Below are 21,560 nucleotides of genomic sequence, written 5' to 3'. Positions count from 1 at the left end.
AAAGCTCATTCCAGAATTATCCTGGAAAAAAAATGTGATTTCCCTTCAGCTTTCTCTCCCTGCCTATGGGACAGGCTATGAAACACCCTTCATGCTTCTATTTCTAACTTCTTTTACCTTTTAAATACTCAAGAAAAAAACAGAACAGGTGCAATGCAAATGATACATTTTAGTTTGCTTACCCTATGAATAATCCCAGCTGAATGAAGATGTTTGATACCACACAGCATTTGATATAGAAGATAGGACATTCGTTCATGGTCCAGCTCCATCTGAATCACTTGGCAGAGATTTGCATCCATGAGCTCCATCACTATGTAGCTTACCAAGAAAAAAAAAAAGAATAATCAGATAATACTGCCATTTGACTGTATTCTCTCTCTTAATCATCTTTTCATAAAATAAATTCTCAGCTTTAGCTCAAATCTGACTTACACATCTTGAAATTCTTCCAGGGATTTTTGTGGTGTGAACACATTCAGTAGGCCGATTATCTGCAGGGAGGGGGAGAGGAAGGTAATTGTACCACAGCAATAACAAACTTGCAGAATCAACATTTCAAAACTGGTAACTATTATTCTGATATGAACCTCCTGGCATACACTGAAGCTCAAATGATTTTGAAAGGAGCATTTTTCCTCCACAAATGACAATCTAAAGACACTCCATGTGTTAACAAGATGATATTCAAATCTTAAAACCTAAGTAGCTTAGTCACTCTTCCCCTTCTTCCTACTTTCAGTTTGACGACCTGGTAAGATTTTTTTGTACATGAGAAATAATAAAATTAAAACCAATGAAGACTCCGTAAAAGATACCCCATTGCCACTGACAGAGGTGAAGAAACAACTTCATCCAAACAGAAAAACAGGTTCTTACAGATGCTTTAGAACATTTTGCATTAAGAATGGATAGGATGTACAGAAAGAGGCCAAGCTACTACTCATCAAGAATCAGGCAGGCTTGCAATAGTTTATCATCATACAAATTATGCTGTTAAGTGGAACATCCTTCAGTGAATCCACATATAAACCACCTGTGTGAGTAAAATTACAAAAATTTTCCCAAAAAAGCCAGAAGACCGAGCAAGCTTCCTATGACATTTTCCCTCCCTAGCAGCCAGGAGAAATTTTATCTTCCTGATAGGGGATTAAAAGAGAAGATAAAGTAGGCTGCACACATCCGACTTTGAAGGAAGAAAATGGCCAACATCAGCCTCCTGCAGTTCAACTCCAATGAATTTATCACCTATTTGCTTCCAATTTCTGTGATCTTGTCTACTGCACAGCTTCATAAATGCTGGACAGCAACTGCTGTCACAATATAAGCTTCTAAACTCATTCATCCACCAGGGGGAGAAAAAAAAGCAGTCTATTTCTTTTTTCTCTTACGTGTCTAGCAGCAGGATGCACTTACCAGCCATGGTACTCTTACTTGACAGCTGCTTGTAAATTTTAGCAATATAACACTGAGTCCCTTGCTGAGTTTGAAGGGGGTATTTAAAGACTGGGCAGGTATTAAAACTAGTCAAAACCAGCTCTTCTGCAAGACTCTTCTGTACTTATCATGGAAATACAGCCATGCAACAGAAATCTCCTCTGAAGTCACTTTCCAGACTTTTACAAAGGATAACCTTCCAGTTAATTCCTCAACATCTGAAGGAGGACACTACACTCACGTTTTTGTGATTAACACACTTCATAAGAACAAGCTCTCTGTAGGCTCTTTTAGCATGGGTTTGGTTCTGAAACGGTCGACTTAACTTCTTGATTGCAACATTCCGCTCCAGGATGGCATCATAAGCTGCACTGTAATTAAAAATAACATTATTACATCTCTAGTGTCAAGGTCCTTTAAGCTGTGGCAGTTGCAAACATTTTCAGCTAATTTGTACCATGTCTGCAGAAACCCCAAATTTTCAGTGTTATCCAGCTTTAGGACGTGATAGAGCAAAGTGCTCTTGTATGTTAAGTGATTCAAAACTTAAAAATATTTCCCAGCTTCAGAGCATTAACACATGACAATCTCTACAATATAATGCAGTGTTTCTCCTTCCAAAGATACTGAGTTCTTGCCACTCACTGGCACTCGAGAACAGACCATCTACAAAAGATCCAAAACACTTCAAACATAAAAGGCACATCAATTTTACATAAAATCTTCACACTAAAAGGAAGAAGGCAGGAAAAGTAGGTTATAAAAAGGCCCCATGCTTTAAATTATGTATTTGCTTAATATCTTGATGACAATGACAGCATCAAAGTCAAGACAAAAAAAATGCTAAGAAAGCTTTAACCTCTAGATGTCACTGGCTTTAACTTGTTGAAAAAAACCCCAACACTTTGTTTACAGACTAATGCCAACATTGTCATACGATTCAGTGACAGAGGCTGTTTAACTGATGAACTGTTATTGGAGACAACTCCCTTACATATCACATTTCCATGACAGGAAGGCATGGCTTGTTTTTCCTGTAAGAGCTAATATAACAGATGACTGCCATGCAGACTCGGGAAATATTTATCAGTTACTAAAAGTCTCAATAGAGAAAATATTATTTTCTTGTCTCTTCTCAAGAATGGTACTCCAATCTAATGAAGAATATCTGCCAGTAAACAGTAGGATCTATTAAATCCAACTCACTACTTTAAGAAGTGGATTGTATGCATGTGAGCTTGAATGATTTGTCATTTATCATCAACAAAACCTCTAGACACTACTAAAGAAAAAGAATGGGAACAACATGTACTGGTAACTTTCTTTGATGTACATTTTCCACTGTAACTGGAATTCCCCCACCTGCCCCAAAGATAAGGATTATTTTAGGAAAGGTGGCCAACATAGGACTTCTGTTCTAGCACTTAAACTTCTGCATTCCCTGTACATAATAGAAGCCTAGAGCCTATTTCAGTATCAGGCCATCTACTTAATATTCCTCCTAATCAAGTAGGATCAGTTACAATAACAACAAAAAAGAAACAAATACAAACCATGACCACGGACAACAAAAATTCCAATCCAAAGAACTGCACTGTATGGAGACACATGAGCAAGATTTAACCACAGTCCTCATCAGGGAAAGCTGCTGCAATTTAACTAAAAAGGCCTCAATTACACCACTAGCAGGAACTACAGAATGGTCTTAGAGTAACTACATGGTCAGCTTTGGGATCTCTGCTCTAGGAAGGGCAACAAATTTGGAAAACAGGCAGTAATTAACATATGACTGGCCATCAGAAGGACAGTAATAATATCTAAAGCCTTTACTGGCATTTCCATAGCAACTAAACAAACTAGTCAGGCAACTGTCTACATCCTCAGTCTGCTAACACACATGCAAACAAAATTCAGTTCAGTTACTTTGTTGCTGCTAGTTAATACCAGTAATCTTAATGCCAGAAGTTACCATTTCAAAAACAACTTTCTAGTGGTTTTTCTTCAAACTTACATTTACACTTTTCACACTGTTTTATTAATCCTGCTAAAATACAAACATGAATTAAAAACCCACCTATATCAAGTATTCTCTTTACACTGATCAAGAACAAGATCAAGGTAGTAAAGAGGTGACAGAACTGAGATTACACTCTCCCCTTTCTCTTCCTTTATGTTTTTGTATTTTTATGTACCTGGTTAACATCTTAAGAGTTACAATAAACTGAAAAATTGGCTAGGTCCTGTGATATTTGCATCCTTTTCAAACATTCAAAAAAGCTTCCAGGAAGGTTAAGCCCACATTTCTCTTTGAGACAATACCAATGCACAGGACACAGTGCCTACAAGCAGCTAGTTGTCAACAACTTAAATCAACTGGACACTTTTCAGTCGACACAGCAGAGCTCTTATTCAAAGAATGACATTGTCGGGTCATAATTTCCCAAACTGCATCAGGCACTTCCATATGACAGCCAGTATCCCAAATGCTCACTCATTGGTATCAAGGACTACTCAGATTGCGACACAGACCCCTATCAAGACATTTCAAGTAGTGCAAACATTTACAAGCAGCAAATATTATACAGAGTATTTCTGCCTTTTGTTTCACTGCAAGCAGCGTGGTTTAGGATTAGGATTAGTTTCTTTATCCAATTTCTTTTTTCCCCATTAATTTACAGGACTCAGCACAACTGGCTGAACTTGCACAGAAGGGCATCAATTCCAAAGTTGAACAGGTCAAAAAGCAACAGCAAGCCCTTGCTGAGGTAAAATGGTCATCAGTTACCATTGCTGTTTTGCCTGTAAAAGGTAATTCTCCACACTCCTGGCTCTGTAACATTCAACACTCAAAAAACGATGTTAAGGAAACCTAAAGGTACATTTAAATTTTAAAGAAACCTTACCATACTATCCCTTGTGCTCCTGATCCTATTGGTTTCAAATTCTGATACCGTTTCAATACGGTGAAAGTTGAGTCTCCAATTTCAACACTGTAAAAATTGTTGTCACGCTTGCTCCTGCTCATGACGGCAACTTGGTTACTTCACTTCATCCAAATTTTGCTTCTGGCCTATGAAGACATAAAATTGGAAAAACTAAGATTTCACAACTGTATGGAACCTGACATAAGGCAAAACTTCTTTTAAGACACACAAGACACTTCCCAAATAAATCCCAAGCTCACATTTAAGTTATTTCTAGTGACTGCAGGAGTAAGATGGCAGGTGTTTGAAATGCTGTAATGGATGATAAAAAAATCTGAGATGGAAATGACAGAAGATCAAAAGGCAGGAAGCTCCACAGCATCCAGAGAGCTTTAAGAGTCCTACCAATCCCTCCATACACACATGTACAGCACGGGAGCAGGGCCTGGGCCAGATGCTCTCCAGAGACCCCATTCCACCTGAATTATGGCATAATTCCATAAATAAAAGAGTGACGGAACATGAACAAGTCTTCCAGACATTGCAATCATTAAAATACTCTTGGTCACAACCAGCAGGGATACCTGACACTGATGTGGAAACATACACAGTCAATTGAAGCCAGAAAAGGAAAACTGGCCTTGTCAGACATCTTTCATGAGGAAAAAGTAATAATCACAGCAGTATTTAAAAGAACTCATTGTTTATTTTTACTAATAACACAAGAAAGGCGGGAGAGATATCCCAAAGTGAGGAAGGAGAATTTAACTTGCTGTTAAATTTTCATTCCCTTCTCTGCAGCCCTACACAGTGTTCATCAAAAATTGTCAATCTGTACTGTGACAGCAAGAGGTACAGTCTCTCTCTTCATTTTAAATGCATGCTCTCCTAGCATAAAACAGATTTACTCAGTGCTTCAGAAGACATGGAGCCAATTCTCAGAAAAGCCATTTCTCCTTGCACATTTTGTTTCTACCTTAATTGGAAAACACAACATGAAAAGCCAGGATTCATCCTATGCTATAAATCATCATCTCTTCCTCTAAGAGTATCCTTTTATGCAAGAAATCATACATACTCAGCTTATTTCTACTTCAGTGAAGAAGTACAGCTGACAAGATATTTTCATATCCCAGTACCTTGAAATACAATAAACAGAAGAAATGAGAAAAACCAGAGATGGGAACAGCCACCATTAATTACAAGATTCGCATTAAATCAGACTTGATTTTCATGATCATGACTTCTAAAGCAATCCTTTCCTAACAAGCAAGGATCAAGTGGGCTAAGTCTTGGAAGAAACTTTGGATGCTAAGCCAGCAAACAGTCTCAGGGACGAGACATGTCTGAGGTACAACACAAACACCAACTAACAGTGATCTGTCTACATGTGCTGGCACAACTGTTCTACAGTGAAAGATTACTACAGGAGCTGCTCTGAAGTAGGACTGACAAAAAATGAAAACTGTGACAGTCAGAGATGCAGAAATGGAAGAAGGCAATTTAAAAATAAAACAATCACACGTATTAATACATTAAATAGCAATATAATCAACATAATATAACAACATAAGCTACCTATCAATGATGAGTCAATAACTCATTTTCATGGTGTTAGATATTAGAAGGCATCTAACACCATGAAAATGAATGTTCTGTAGGAATCTGTGGTTGACCTAGAAAAATCCAACAGTTCTTCCAGTACATGCCAGTTTGCTACTGAATGCAAAACAAATGGACAGTGTATATAAAGCTCTTGCATTAATGACTCTTACTTAATTTCTTTGTGAAAATACAGTTTACACATAGCTGATTTGTATGCATCATGTGTTTTTGAATGCTTGTCTAATTTTCAGCTGTCATGTCTAAAGATATCTGGATAGCTGCTAAATGGATAGTTCAAACACAGCCTAGTTTTCACATACACTTGCTTCAAAGGCTCAAATTGAGAAAACAGAAGAACTGTTTCTAAAGGTAACTTCATAGCTCATTCAGTTAGTCTCAGAGGAAATTACAGTTTTAATGTTTTGTTTGTCCATGTTGCCCTCGAAACTGAATGTCGCATTTTGCAATACTTCCAGCTCTGTTAAATATTAATGCAGATAGAACATTTGGATAAAGGAGTTAACATTAGCTGGGTGAAAACTGCAGCAAGATATTACTAAACCATTACAAATGCAAAAGATGTCTAAAAGCCTGAAGCTTACTCTAAAGTGGAATATTCTCACTGATGACTCTAGGACTTGCATGACTTTCACAGATCAGATGGTTTTAAGCTGAACAACCTCCAGCTGCCTGAACCACTCCTAATGCTGCCATGTGTTTAAGGAGGCCTCCAGCTGCTGTGCCCTGGCAGTGCCTCTCCCCTCAGCTCCTGCACACCTGCATTACACAGAGCCCTGCCTGCTCACACCACTCACAGCACAGGAGGCACAGCACAAACTGAAAGTCAACAGCTCTGATCTCTGCTTGCAACTATTAAACAAAACCACAAATATACTGGAGTGATTCTTGTATAGCTTGGGTCGGAAGGACAGTGCAGGTACATTTCTTAAAATAACTACATTTTAATGTATCTTTTGTCCACCAAGAAGTCAAACTTCACTTGTTACAGATTCTGTAAAGCAAAAGTGAACACTAGATCTCAGTGATCACCAGGAAAAGAAGTACTGAGGCTGGGGAAACCTGCATAAACATGACAAGGGCACATTTAGACTTCTATGTTATGACTTGCCTACTGTTCAAACAGAATAAGGTAGTGTCACCCCAGTTCGCTCAAACACATGAAATGTAAGGCACATTTAATTTTTTTTACACTTTAGGACAGCTATATTTTTTATAGCCTTTTATACAAGGAGAATTCAAAGCCAATTACTTCATTTCCCAGAACCTGTTGAGTATTCAACAATAAACAGATGGCTTTCTCCACTGAAGATGGTAATTTCAGAAAAGATGACAGGCTCAGTATAGACAAATAAATTTGGATATAAAGCAAAATATTCCTGAGTACACAACAGCAAATGAATCTTAATAAAATGTAATATGGGCTGTTTAAATCAAGGAATTACTTCATTGGTTTGGCAAACATTGTTGCCAGATTGATATATCTCAGGGATATAGAGCCCTCTCTGTTAATCTAACTGTCCTCAGTAAAATTTAACAGGGAACAACTATGTAGTGTCCTAAATTAATAAACAATGGACTAAATCCACTAATATGAATGCAACCTTTGCCATAATTTAATGTTGCAGTTTGCAGGCTCATACAGTGACTAACAACATGCTCCAGCTGCATCACATGATGACTTTCCAGTCATCTAGGAAACTAGATACAGTTGTCTTCATATATGTCTGCCACCTCACTTATTAAGATAGTGTAATTGAGGAGTTTACTAGAAGGGGAGAACATACAGGGAAATAAACCACCCCCTTCTCCACTCCAGCAGTCTTTTCTTGGCCAGTAGTCACCCTACTACAGTTTCCATAGAACAGATGATAATCTATTTGAAGGTAATTGCAATCAACTGAACTTAATAATGCACTCCAAAAGTCACCTGGAGGCCCTTTTATAACAAGGAGGTACCTACTACTTAAACAGCACAGGTTCACAGTGTCTGATAATCTGATTTTAGTCTTCACAACTGATGTCTTTGCCCAGACTCCAGTTCTGTTTGAAACAGACAAGTAATCCTATTATCTTTCATAGAGGGAGCTTTCTTGCAATGCTCAGCTCCAGATATAAGTACATAAATAGCATAAAGGGCCTCAAGAGCCACAAGGTCCTCAGAGTTTTCACCCTGATTAGTAGTGACTGTGGAGTTTTTCCAGATCCTGATTCAAAACAGAAATATTTATTTAAAATTTACCAAGGAGAACATGAAAATAAAAATAACAACAAAGCAGAGCCTGAATTAGTAGAGGAACATCTGGGCAGTTTTTAACCCCATCTGTAACACATGCAATGAGGATGATGCAGGAGATTAGAATCCAGCCTTGAGGATGAACTGAGGATGCTCCAGGGAAACACTAGAGGTACTGATAAATGCTACTCAATTTAGCAAAAATTCTTCAACAGATTCCATGTTCAGCCCTCTATTTTTTCCTCTTACAAAAACAGGTGAACTTTTACCCTTTATAATGCTGTAGTAGAATTTGAGGGGCAGGAAAGGAGTAAACTTCTTCATGGAAAAAAAAATCAGCAACTTTTTCTTTTTAATCTGAATTACACTTAGCAAGCTTCCTGCATTTTAAATCTTCCCCACCCTAATATTTATGTACTTAATAAACTACAATAGAAGGGGGCAAAAGAAGTCAATAAAATTTCATATCTACTGAAAGCCAGCTTCCAGCTCAGAGACAGACTAGAAATCATAGAAAGAAAATACACACGCAAAAAAAGGATCTATCTTTTTTTATCCATGCAAAAAATGCATGTTCTGTTTTTCATCTTAATTCAAGTGACCTGCTGCTTTTTTCAGTCACTTCAGTCAGCCCACAAAGGGGCTGTGCCAGCAGCTGCAGCACCTGGGTAGAGCACAGGTTAACAGCCTGATCCCCAACCACCACTAACACTGGGAGCTTCCTTGTTTGCTCTGAAGGGAGGGACAGGAGAGGGGAATTATTCCTGACAGCCAGGCAAGAGGAACATTCTTATTTCCCAAGCAGAGCTTCCAGCAGCAGCTGCTGGCAAATGCAGCCCCTTGAGTTTTTCCTTTTCAGGCTGTTACTCACCCTCTGGTGAAAAAGCCAATTTCACTGACACTGAGGACAGACACGTTCTGTGGTGTCACTGAAGCAGGAAGCCCCAGGGATTGTATCTGCACAGTCAGTCATATAGATAGGAACTTGATTCTCCAGTGCTTCTCCTGTCAGATCTCTCTGATCAATACTATAGCATCTAATCAGAAGTAAATGTTTCCACTAAAGATTGTGCTATTTTGGGAATCTCACCCCAAATGGTTTCAAAACTCACAATAAAAAGTTAATAACAAAATAAGGCATGAGCGCAAACAGCTAATTTTCAACATGATGTCTTCTGCACCAGTGCTGGAATTCCCTGCATCAAATTACATCAAATACATTCAATTCAGCCTGAAATAGCAATCACTCACAGGTGCAGTCACCAGTGCCAAAATATTAACAGCTGAACCTGAAATTAGGGGAACCTGAAGTTGGAGACAGGGATTTTTGTATAAGGCAACTGGAACTTGAGCTTTTCCACTTCCATTTCTCAAGTATCTTGGAACGGTCTGATACACTGTCAGAAGTAACTAATGACTGAGACGCTGTTTAGCTGTAAGGAAACACCTCCAACTGGCAGCAGTAAAATTAAGACTGTAACTAGCAAAATACTGATACTGCCTATAAACAGGTAGTGTAAGATCACATACAAACATGCAGAAAGGCACAAGAAACAGCTCCTGTTGTTAAACACTGCTCCAGAGCCATTTCCTGGCACTGCTGGAAGGGACAGAACCAGTGAAGGTGCAGCAGTGATTTCACACACTGCTCCCCATGGAGCACAGGCAGAGTCAGCACCTCCACACCACATTTCCCTCAGAAGCTCAAAGCAAGCATTTATGCAAACCAAGTACAACATACCAGTGTTTTCTCATCCTGCCTGCTGAACAAGGGTCAGCTGAACTGCTGAACCTGCATTCACAGCTTCTGAGTACCCTCTATATAAAAATCAATATTACTGCACATTTCTAAAGCAAATTCTCACATTGTGAAACATCTCTTGCAAAACATCCAAAATAAGCCAATAATTTCTGGTACCACTAAAACATTAGCTTTGTTTAACATCAAATTCAATTAATCTGAGAACTGAATTCTTTATAGTCAGATAAAACACATCACACACCTTGCACAGGCAGGATAATGAAGAACCAAGTAACAAATGCACCACAGTAAATTGCTTACAAGCAATGTAAGTTTTGCAGTGATTCTCTTTTCAAAACAGATATTTTTTGGTTTCTATCAGTAAATTTCCTATTGAGAGGATTAATTCACCTTCTTCCTTTTGCACCCACATTTCCCTACACTCTAAGACACTGTCCCATAATGCCATTAGTCTACAAACTACAGCCCTTTTACTACAAAAAAAAAAACTAAAAAAAATGCATATAATAGTATTTCATGAAGAGTTAAGGCATTATTTGTTAATGGCACAGGACAATTAAAGAGACTGCCATAAAGCACAGGAAAAATGCCACATGGGCTGTATGTTTATCTTACACACACACATATTACCTAAACCAGTCAGGTAACTGATTCACTTCTGGCCCTTTGAGCTAGTCAGTTTTATTTTTCTTTTACAACTGTGACTAAAGCAGCTGGTCATAGAAGAAATTATCCATACTTTTGGTTTAGGGCCTGCTGGCCAATTAGGTAAAACACACATTACAGCCACCAGCAGCTCTAACTTCATCACGTGGGAAGTTAAACAAAATTAAGATTCAGAAAAATGAGAAGTCAAAACACAGAGACTTAAAGTAGCTTGAGGACAAGGAAAGATGCACAAGTGAACACATGCTATCAGCTCCATGAAAAGGTGAAAATTTGTGCTTGCTTATCTACCGTTCCTTCAGCCATTTCCCTCTCCCCTCTAAGCAAGATGAGTCTGCCAGTTTGTGACAGGGAAATGAAGCCTCACATTTCTTCATCATCTGTGATTATTACACACCTATCCAGATTGCCAGGTTTCTGAAATATAATATCTTTAAAGGTACATAATCTAAACATGAAGCTATCTCTAGAGAAAGACACGACCATAAATACTTTAACCTCCTGAAAGTTGCACCATGAGTTACAAAGCTTAAGAATTGCCCAAACTTTATCTGAGGCTTTCACGTTGATTTTGGTGATAGACACAGTCCTGGTGATCCAAATCAGGAGCAAGACAGCAACACTTAAAACTTCCCAGCACTTCTCACTGTCAACTCCTACAACACAGCTGCTCTGGAACACCAGAGCACCCTCTCTGGAAAAACCTCACCTGTGGCAAACAGCACTTAAATAATTCTTACCAAGTTAGAGATCACTTCTAATCTAGTTCACTACAGAGCACTCTGCTGCAATATGGTATTCTGTATCACATGTTTTCCAGGGGGCTGCATTTTGTGATAAGGCTACGTGTGACACAAAGCTTATCACAGGCGGTTGTACAGTGAAATTATGTATTTGCAATAGAATACACTGCAGAGTCCATATATTCGTATATATTCTTGTTTTATTAAGTCATTAGACATCAGCAGAGATTGTTTTAGAAAAGTATGTTCCATTCCCTTTAAAGAGGGTTTTAGATTCAAATGCCAGGAGGCTGTAAATGAGGCAGGCTGCAGTATGCAATACTCACCAGCCTGAAAACTGGCATTTCTAATGATGAAGATTCTCATCCAACCTTTCCTCTTGACTTTTTTTATTGACTCCTGGACTGTGACTTTAATTAACCATGAAGGAATTTATTAGGTAGCATTTTTCTAGAACAAGCATTATCAGAATGAGTAGTGCCATATTTACAGAAAAAAATATCACTCTGCAAACTCTGCTGTGCTACATCTGATAGGAGAACAGCTCTACAGCTTCTTCAGTGTAATGTCATATGAAACTCCACTGCAGATTGGTTCCATGACAAATCCTATTATCATAATATATGATAATACAAGATGTTGTGTCTTCCAGGTCAGTTTTGTCACAGAAATCATAAACCACAATAACTTCAACAAAAGAAAACTTGTATAACTCTACATTTTGGTAAAGAAGCTGTTATGACAAGAGATTAAAAGACTATTCTTAGCAAAACTCTCCTTTTCAGAAATAATAGGATAAGACAAGGATCTTCCAATTCCTTAATCCTTTTTCAAAGAAAAGATTATAGAAAAGAATGGTAAATGGGGAGAAAATCAAGGTATGCATGTTTTTCAAAGCTTAAAATATTCAGGTTTATTGCAGGGCACTATTTGGCAATTTAATTTGGTTTGGGTTTTTGTAAATACTGCTCTTAAAATTTGAAATCAGTGAAAATTCAGTAAAGCAACAGTTCAACAAACTGTTCTATTTCAAGCATCTGATTTAACTGTCAGAAGTGCAATCTAAGTGCCTGCTGCTGGACCCAGAAAACATGTTTAATCATAATCATGCCTAAACCATGACTGAAACCACTGCATTCTAGGGAATGCCATTCCATGTTGCCTTACCTAGATCCCTTTTCACACAATCATGTGTCCTGGCCCATTCAGCTCACTCAGGTACTTGAAAAAACATAACCAGGTATAACTTGAAATTGACAGGAAAAGAATAAATTACTAATCTGGGCACAAGACTGTTTCAGCTGTGCTAACTCCCACCATTCCACAAAGGCTTCCCTTCATATGGTAGCTCTCTGCACATCCAGTGACCACTGCCACAGCAACAGAGGCAAACCATCAGCAAAATAAACTCAGAAACAGTGAATATAACTCAGAGTGCCTCAATCAGATCTGCACAAGTTTAGAAGCAGAATCCTGCCCTGAGTGCAATTCTGGAGTGGGAGGAAATGCTTGTTCTTTAATCTCTTTTTGCAGGGGGGAAAAAAAGCATATAAAAGCTAAATGTTTCAGCAAAAAACAAAATTAAATGGTTTTTTAATTGTTTTCAAGAACAACAGTAAACAAAAGATACCAGATACCAAGTGACCTAAAATAGTAATTAAATATCAGTGATCAGGAGGACAATAGCTATAGAACATTAGAGGAAGGAAGGATTTGGGTAACAGCTGGGAAAAAAGTTTTCTGAATGCTTTAAAACTACATTAATTTTAACTTCTAATCCCAGCTACGAAAACTTAGAATCCAATTATGAATGTGCTACTTTTGTTAATTCATGCATTTATCTGTGAAATACAAGCAGATTAATGTGCTATGAAATCTTGTCTAAAGTATTTGGCATGAAATACCTCTACAATAAGAGCTTTAGAATGGAACAGAAAACTTGAACACATGACAGCTTCAGCACTAAGAATTCCTTCAGAGATCTTCTTGTAACACAATACAGTACTTTGCACAATTTCTTGGGAGCAGGGTGGGAAGGAAGGCAGCACATTTCTAAATAAAGCAACTACTTTCTGGGTAATTTGTAGGAAACTACACCAATAATTACTAACAGCAACAGTCTGTTCTGCTGTCCCATTTCTCTTAGACTTCAGTAGTGCCTGATGCTGTACCCCAGGGCACGGGGTCTGCATGGCCAGGTGTTGGTAGCAGGAGGCTACAGGGGTGCTTGTGTGAGAAGCTGCCAGCAGCTTCCTCCAAGTCCAGCAGAGGCAATGCCAGCCAGCACCAGGATGGACACGCTGTGGCCAAGGCTGCCCAGCCAGGAGTGCTGGAACACCTCTGTGCTAACAGCCTCTACTGGGCCTGGCTCAGCTGCAGCTCCTTCTCCCACAGCAGCCTCACAGTGCTGTGCTCTGCCCTGGCAGCTACAGAGGGGTTGGGAACACACCAGAGCTCTGGCTCTCACTGAGCAGAGCTGGCAGCATCAGCTCTCCAACATTCCCCTCATCGAGGGGCTGGGGGTGGGCAAGATCCTGAGAGGGCACCAAACTAGGCCAGCTGACCCAAATTAAAAACAAATATGCCTTACCATATGGCAGAAGTTCCCAAAAATAGGAAGAGTTTGAGAATTTCCATTTTTTAAATAAGAATATTAGCCTTCAGAAGCACTGCTGTGCACCATACACTAGCCCTGGTGGATATGCCTACAAAGAGTTGTGATGAGAGATCTTCTGAAGAAAACTAAGAAGAATTTCAAATAAACTAAAATACGGGGAGAATAACGTATCCCTCATTACATCAAGGTTTTGTGATTTTCCCACAATGCCATGCTAGTATTAACAAAACCTTTTTATGTCCAATATAATCTTATCATAAACTGAACTGTCTTTTTTCTTCCGCCATCTTGACACTTAAGTAGCACAAGAACCTTGTAATGTTTTTTTTTTAAAAAAAGGCAAAAGAAACCCTGTCTATTGTTCAACAAGGATGAGTTTTGTACTGCTGCAACTGTGCAAATAAAAGTCACCCACTGCTGGAAGGCTTCACTGCTCATTAAATGAGCCACTGCCGCGCATAAGGACCTTCCTCTTACTGTGTGTCTCCTGAGCATTCACTTCTTGGCATGAAATTAAACAAGTGAACCTAGCCCACACCTTTCTAATAAACCTCTTTTAGTTCATCATGTTACTGCTTTTCAGTGAAGGTGACCAGGATGTTTGACACCACCCAAAACGCAATGAACAATGCAGAATTTACCAAGAGTTATGCTGGTTGGCATGTCAGCCATGGCATACAATTTTACTGTTTCCATAGTAAAACTTAACATTAGGATTACATCTTCAAAACTGTGTATTTTTACATGGTACTGCAACATCATCTTAGGTGTTAAAGCTACTAAAGAACACATCTAGGATTCTAAAACACATGCCATCCTTAACACCAGCTTTCCTACACAATTCTCTCAAGAGTCACACATGAGCAGCTGCATTCACATATTAAAATACTACAGGTTCATACTAGGACAGCTGCTTTGTTAAGATACAAAACACTCACTCTGGGTTGTAACTGTCTGTATTGCTCACCTCACTTTCACTAAGACCTCTGGTTGGTTTTGCTAAAGAGACAAATATGTAAGAACTTCCAGAAACAAAAGAGATGCAGGACATTTTCTCAAGGCAGCAGAAGCATTGAAGAGAGATTTATGGCCCTGTTCCTTTCTTCCAGCTGCTATTAGTCCTGCCCGTCTGCAGTGACAGATTGCTACTGTGACCAGCTGGAACTCAGAGCTGGTTTGCTCCATGAAGCCGCTTGCTGGGATAACCACACTCCAGCTAAGCACAAGGAACCATCACCCACCCAGAAGCTGCTAACTTGTTCCTCCAACACAGAGAGCAAGACATGGACTAACTTCAGCTGGCTACCAGGCTGTTGACTGCCTGCTGTTTCTTTGGAGATGGGTTTCTAAGTCCATTATGGTGATCACAGGCACGACAGGTACTGTAAGCCTTTTTTTTTGGCCTTTATGCTAGCCTGGAAGCACTTCTTGCCTAGTCAGCTGGGAAGTTCAATGCAGGGCAGAAAAATACGTATTGCCACCATCAGACTTGAACTAAGATGCTCATCTCAACTCACGGCTCTTCCCTTCTCAACTTGTAACAGTGCTGAGTAACCAGGTTTACCTAAATCACCATGCCTTTGTTTTCCCAACTTCCTCAAACTACTTGGAAAATACATTTAAAATCCATAAACTGTAGGATTAGAATATGGCTTGGAAGCAACCTCTGTAGATTATCTACAAAACAAGCAGAACTTCAAATGGGTATCCTCTCAGGCTGCTCTGGACCTTGTTGAGTCTGGTCTGTATGGATGAAGACTTCATGGCCCTTATGGGATCTTGATCCATAAGAGGGGCTGACTGCTACACTAAGACATTCATTCCCCTCATAACCTACTGAAACTTCCATTTTTATGTCTTGCAGCCATTGATTCATTCAGAGGGGCAAGTGGCTCCATCACCTCTCTAACCCCTTGCTTAAAGCAGGTAAAATGCAGCAATGATGTTCTCCCTTCGGTCCAGTCCTTTGTGCACTCTCAGGCACTCGAGCCCCCACCCACCTGCAGAAGCCAGGGCTGGACTGCCCCGTGTGTCTCTCCCACAGGGGGGTGTGTGTGACCCCAGCAGCCCTGCAGGGGAGTGTCACAGCTGGGAACAGCTCCTCCCTGCCCCTTGCAGCCAGGCAGCAATCACCCTTAGGGCTACAGGGGCACAGTGCTGACTCCTGCCCAGCAGGAACTCCAGATCCTCTTCTGCCAACAACCAACAGCTGAAGAACCACTTTCATTTTATAAACCTGGGCAATTCCATTACTTTTGAGATTCCAGTGAGAAACAGGATAGTCCCTGCTCATCATTCTTATTTCACAAATATCAAAACACCAGACTTGAGACATTTCAACATTTGTTCAGCAGATAAGGAGAAAGGTAAATGCTTCAATGGATATAGACTACAAAAATGGGACACTTTAGCCATAGTTCACAGGTCAAAGAATAAATACTGAGTTAAGACACTTTCCTGCACACTTTATATATATGTATATATATGTGTATATATATATATATATATATATATATATATATATATATATATATATAAATCAAAAAATTCTTAGTATAGTATCAGTAAAGTAATGGAAGACTGTCAGAATTGTGTGCTTGTTTTTTTTTCTTAAACACTCAAAAATCAATAATTACAGCAAACAGGCTGTCCAGTAGCACTGCAGAATCAATGTGTGCCCTTTTGGTTTAAGTGTACACACAAATGAGCTCGTGTACAGTATTTGCTTTGTTACCAACACAAGTGACCATTGAGCTGAAGTATATTTTTCTGTCAGTCCTCATTTTACCATTAGTCTGCAATATTCAGCTAAGAATGATTAATAAGCATCCCATCTGTTCACATATCAAGTAGCATTTATCCAACAATAAAAATGACAGTACAGGCAACAATAGTTTTAGTATCAAGCTTACAGGCAATCAATTTGAATAGAAAAAGAATCAAGAATTAATCCTTAATAACTTAAAAGAAAAGATCATTTAAGGAGAAATGTGTAGTTGTTAATTATAAGCTTGGCACACCAAGATCGTTATCTGTTCACACACAAGAATACCTTAAAAAGTATTTCAGAGTCCATGGCAAAACTGTGGTGAATTTCACAGCAGGCAAGCAACACAAGTAGGCTCAACTGGATTTTTTAAAGAGCTTTCAAATGCCAAGACATCTTTCCAGAACATAAACGGAAGCCTGTTTCTGCAGGTTTTGAATTAAGGACTAAGGGGTTTCTTAAAGGAACCATTTACAGCAACAAACATTTAACCTTTATTAAAAAACAATTAGGCTCAAAACAAAATTGGTCTAATTTCCAAACACTATATATAGAGAAACATATAGAGAAAACAACAAATACAGTAAAACTCTATACATACAGAGCCCTTTTGTTGTCAAGGAGAGGGATTGGGAGGGTGGGAAATGAAGGTTAAGAAATAGCACACCATATTTTTCAGGAGACTATTAAAAAGGACATATATATTTGTCCAGAATGCTGGATCAATCTTCAGAAATGAGGAGCTAAATGTGTAGTTTCTATGCATCTTTTGTTCAAATAATTTAGGCAGTTGAGGAAGGATGAAAAGAAACCCAAAACATATATATATATAGTAAATAGCCATTTCGGGTAAATAACAGGCAGAAAATAAATTCAGTTGTTACCATCTTAAAACATTTATTCTTTAATATTTGCATAACAATTCTACCCAAGGCATTTGCAAAGAAGCTTACACCTGCACACCTAATAAGCCACCAAAAGACTTGGTCCTTAAAGAGCAGGGTTAAAAGTAAAAATACAAAATCCACACACAACTGCCTAAACCACACAGTCCAAAAACTACAGGACCTGGAACCCTCTTAGATCACCTTACTAATATTTCTGATTTAGAAGTCTCCATGAAGTATATGGTAGCCTACAAGACTACACTGAAAGCTCATGCAAGCCACTGCTCGAGAAACCTTGGGAACTTTTGCAGTAGAAAACATTAAAATGCTTTGTTTCAGAGTACAACTTAGTACATCCTCTGCAATTAGTTTTGGTTCAGCAGACACTTCTCTATTTCTCTTCTCCTATTGCACTTTTCCCCAGCTAGCCTTGAAAACCATCAAGCTCTGCAGGCAGTCTGCAATGTGTCTGGTCCCTGCCCTGGCATCCCATGTTATGCATCCCACCATTAAACTAGCCTGGATTACACATCTTTGAATCAAGTGGGGCAAACGGGAAGATGGCTGTGTCAAGAGACCGAGATCAAAGCAGAGGACTGTTTGAAATTCAACATTTTTATTAGCTACAATTAGAAGAATCAAGAGCTTCCCTTCGTTATATACAAGGAATACTCAAGTCAGTGAAATCACTTTAACAGCACCCTTAAATAAGTTTGGCCCAGATTCATGTCATGTTACAGTTTAAACCATTTCCAAGTTATCTAACACACGGATATTCCCGCAGACACGCACGTCAGCTCCTATTCTGCCCTGCAAGTGCATTTGTTGGCACCTCCAGAACTGAGAGGGTCTCAGAGGTCTCACCTGACTGCAATATCATCTCCACACCTGTAAAGTCTCCACACCTGTAAGTAAAACCCAGCTGCAATGAGTAGCCTTGCTCAATTGCACATGCACATACCCTAGGGCAAGTAATACTTTCCATCCTCGAACAAGCATAACACCCTTTGTGTTTGTATTATCAGATAGGCCAAAGCGTGTAGGATTTGTCGATTGCCTGAAAGCCTTCAGCAAGGCTGTTCTGTACAACAGTTCTGTTCAACACCACACCATATGTGCAAAACCATTATTGTAGCTAGGGAGTGGAACAAATAATCAAGTGGAATTTGTTTTTGTAGGTTAATAAAGAAGCTCAGATCAAACTTCACTGATGGAACTGCTCCAGGCAGAAAGGCATAAAGAAACAGGAAGGAAAGCTGGATGTAACGACACAGAAATCAAAAGCAAAAGAAATACTGCAAAGGGACAGCTCACCCCCTTTGAAAGAAATTTAAGAATTAAAAGGCAAAAGAATTACAGACATTGCCGGTCACCGCCAGCCCGTGCATCTAGAGCAGTTACATTATCCCAGAGAAGTATCTTTGTATCTTTTGCTTTAAGAGGCATTTTTAAGAACAAGGTCACGGTAGGGCTGCATTCCCACCACCCCGCCCTATAACGCTCCTTCCCCGAGCACGGAGCGGCCAGCCCGGCCTGCCCGGGTGCCCCCGCTCCCGGGAGGAGGAGCCCCGCGCCGAGCCTCCTGCCCCTCCTGCCACACCAACAAAGAGGTCCCCGCCATGATCCACCCGCACCTCTCCCGGCCCCCCGGCACCGAGCAGGCACGGAAGGTCACCGGGCCGGAGCGCCCCGCACCGCCGCCCGCCCCCGGGCAAGGGCACGGCCGGCCCCGGCTCCCTTCCCGCCCGCCGAAACGTAAACAAAACCGCCCGGGCCCCGCGGCGCGGCCGCTGTCCCGCCCGCCTCGGCACTGCACCACTGCACCGCCGCCCCGCTGCCCTCCGCCCGCCGCCGCTCCCGAGGGCTGCCCCCAGCCCCGCTCACCGACCACCGCCTCCGGCCTCGGCCGCTGAGTAATGAGCCGGCCCCGGGCCGCGCACAGGCTCCGCTCTCCGCCCGCCGCGGCTGCGGCTGCGCCGCCCCTGCGCTCGCCCCGCCCCGCCCGGCTCGGCGCTGCCCCGCTCCGCCGCCCGCCCGCCCGGGGCCCGGGGCCCGGCCCAACCGCCTCCAGCCCGCCCGCCCGGCTCCCGCTGCCCCCGGTCCCCACCGCCCCCGGCCCGCCTGGCTCCCACCTCGTCCCTGCGGGGCTTTGGCACCGCGGCCCTCGCATCCCCGCTGGGCAGCAGCATCGCTCTGCCTCCTCCGCGCCCTTTCCCTGGAGCGATTCCTTTCCTGGATTACGCCTGGTAACCAGAGCTCTCTTCCTGCTGGGGCTTTCATGAAATATTTGCATGTTTTCAGGCCTTTGCCCGGCGCTCCGTGCCAGCGGCTGGCACTTTCCCTCGCAGCCTGGCATGGGTGCTGCTCGCTGACACCGTTCAGGCCTTGGCAGCTCCCGCTGCACGTTGGCATGGCAGTGCTCTACTCATCACTGGGCTCCTGGAGTGGTGTAACCTCCTCTTGTTCTCTGTCTGGTTTAGTGCAGTTCTTCTTCTACATCTTTAGGGAAATTCTCTTGGCTTTTCCATACCATTGCCTTTGGTTTCTGGCACCTGACATGAGTACTCACTCCTTAGACTTTAAATATTTTCCTTGGTATATCATTGTGGGGAGTTTTTTTATTTGTTTGTTTTTGTTTTTCCTTTTCTTCAGGAAGGTCTCTGCTTAGAGACAAAAGGAGGCCACTCAGCAAGCTGCAGCAAGCCTTTGTATATTTTTACTGCAAAAAACAGGCCCTATGACCCTATGAGCAGTATTTAAAAATACATACAGTCTCTCAGTTAGGCACAGGGTACTGTGAAAAGGACATTTCACATTTAATTCACTGTCAAACATGTGGCCCATGTCACATTTTTGAAGATGCCAATCAATCAAGATTTTTGTTGATGACAGCTTTTATCCCTCCTTAATAAGTGCTTTAGAATATTCCTGTTTTGCCCACTATATTGGTGCTAAAAGTTTCACCTCCATAATTCTGTCCATACACTACTCATACACCCATTTTGGTGAGACCACTGCATGCTGCCCTTAAAATTCTCACTTAATTTAAGCAATTTCTTTCCATATGTTAAAGTGGTTCTTTTACAGATTTCCACAGGCAGCTATATGATGCCTCCTTTATATCTGCACATAAAAAACCCCAACAAAACAAAAACTATTGCTCAGACTCTGTACCAGTCCTCCCCAGGTGCCTCTGGGCTCTGTGTGGGAGCACACTTTCCACATTACCTCTGATCATTTCCGTGGGGCATCTCCCAAACAGAATTAGCCATCTTTTAGCTCCAAGGCTTGTTCTTATTGCAGTGTGTTAGATCAGATCCAGGCATTTCATTCCCTTCCATGTTTACCTATGCCAACAGCAAAGCTCAGATGGCACAAGGGGCAATATGAATGCCCAAAGCACACAGCAGGCAAAACTTTATCTGGATAGGTCATATTCATCTTGGCCAGGTAACCAAAGCAGCCTGCAGACTGAGGTCTTGGCACCTTCAGAAGTTTATTTGTGTTGGCACATAGACTTCCAGTGTTAACCTCTGGTCTCTGCACAGTAAGAAGCAGGTGAGGTGACATCATGTTCAGCCAGGTCAGTTATTTGCAACAGGTCTCATGCCCTTACAGAACTGATGTTCTCCAAATGATTTTGGGAGAGTCATTGTTCCTGATCATCCCATCTGATGTAAAATTGCACTCAGATTTGCAAGTGAAGGACAACAGTCCCTTTAAAGTATGATATGGTGTTTTGCTGAGGATCCAAGTTTGTCACATTTCTTTTTTCCTTTAAGGTATAATCAAACTCTCCTTAAGATTTTATAGTTTACAAACTTAATTATTTCAGAAAGAGACATATTTCTGAATGACTTTTTAAACCTAGTCCTCACAATTTTATATACCATCAGCA

General features: G+C 40.8%; 1 protein-coding gene across 6 annotated transcripts in view; it reads right to left on the bottom strand.

Annotated features, from left to right (window-relative positions):
* The window catches only part of MAPK8 (mitogen-activated protein kinase 8), a 115,697-nt gene that overhangs the window by 13,430 nt on the left and 80,707 nt on the right, over positions 1-21,560 (bottom strand). For 3 of the 6 annotated variants that reach the window (XM_058029198.1, XM_058029199.1, XM_058029204.1), the window contains exons 1-5: positions 19,547-19,624; positions 4,341-4,507; positions 1,679-1,808; positions 436-494; positions 183-321 (exon numbers count right to left, since the gene is read on the bottom strand). In XM_058029198.1, coding sequence (XP_057885181.1) covers positions 183-321; positions 436-494; positions 1,679-1,808; positions 4,341-4,462 — 450 coding nt within the window. In that variant the 5' untranslated portion in view covers positions 4,463-4,507; positions 19,547-19,624. Of the gene's footprint in view, positions 1-182; positions 322-435; positions 495-1,678; positions 1,809-4,340; positions 4,508-5,439; positions 5,501-18,526; positions 18,553-19,546; positions 19,625-21,560 lie in introns of those variants that run through there. The other 3 variants (XM_058029201.1, XM_058029202.1, XM_058029203.1) reach the window with 3 other exon arrangements.

This window comes from Melospiza georgiana, chromosome 8 (assembly GCF_028018845.1).
Source record: "Melospiza georgiana isolate bMelGeo1 chromosome 8, bMelGeo1.pri, whole genome shotgun sequence".
In the NCBI taxonomy this organism is placed as follows: domain Eukaryota; kingdom Metazoa; phylum Chordata; class Aves; order Passeriformes; family Passerellidae; genus Melospiza; species Melospiza georgiana.
The sequence above is the reverse complement of the archived record's forward strand: the minus strand, read 5'-3'. Positions and strand labels throughout refer to the sequence as shown.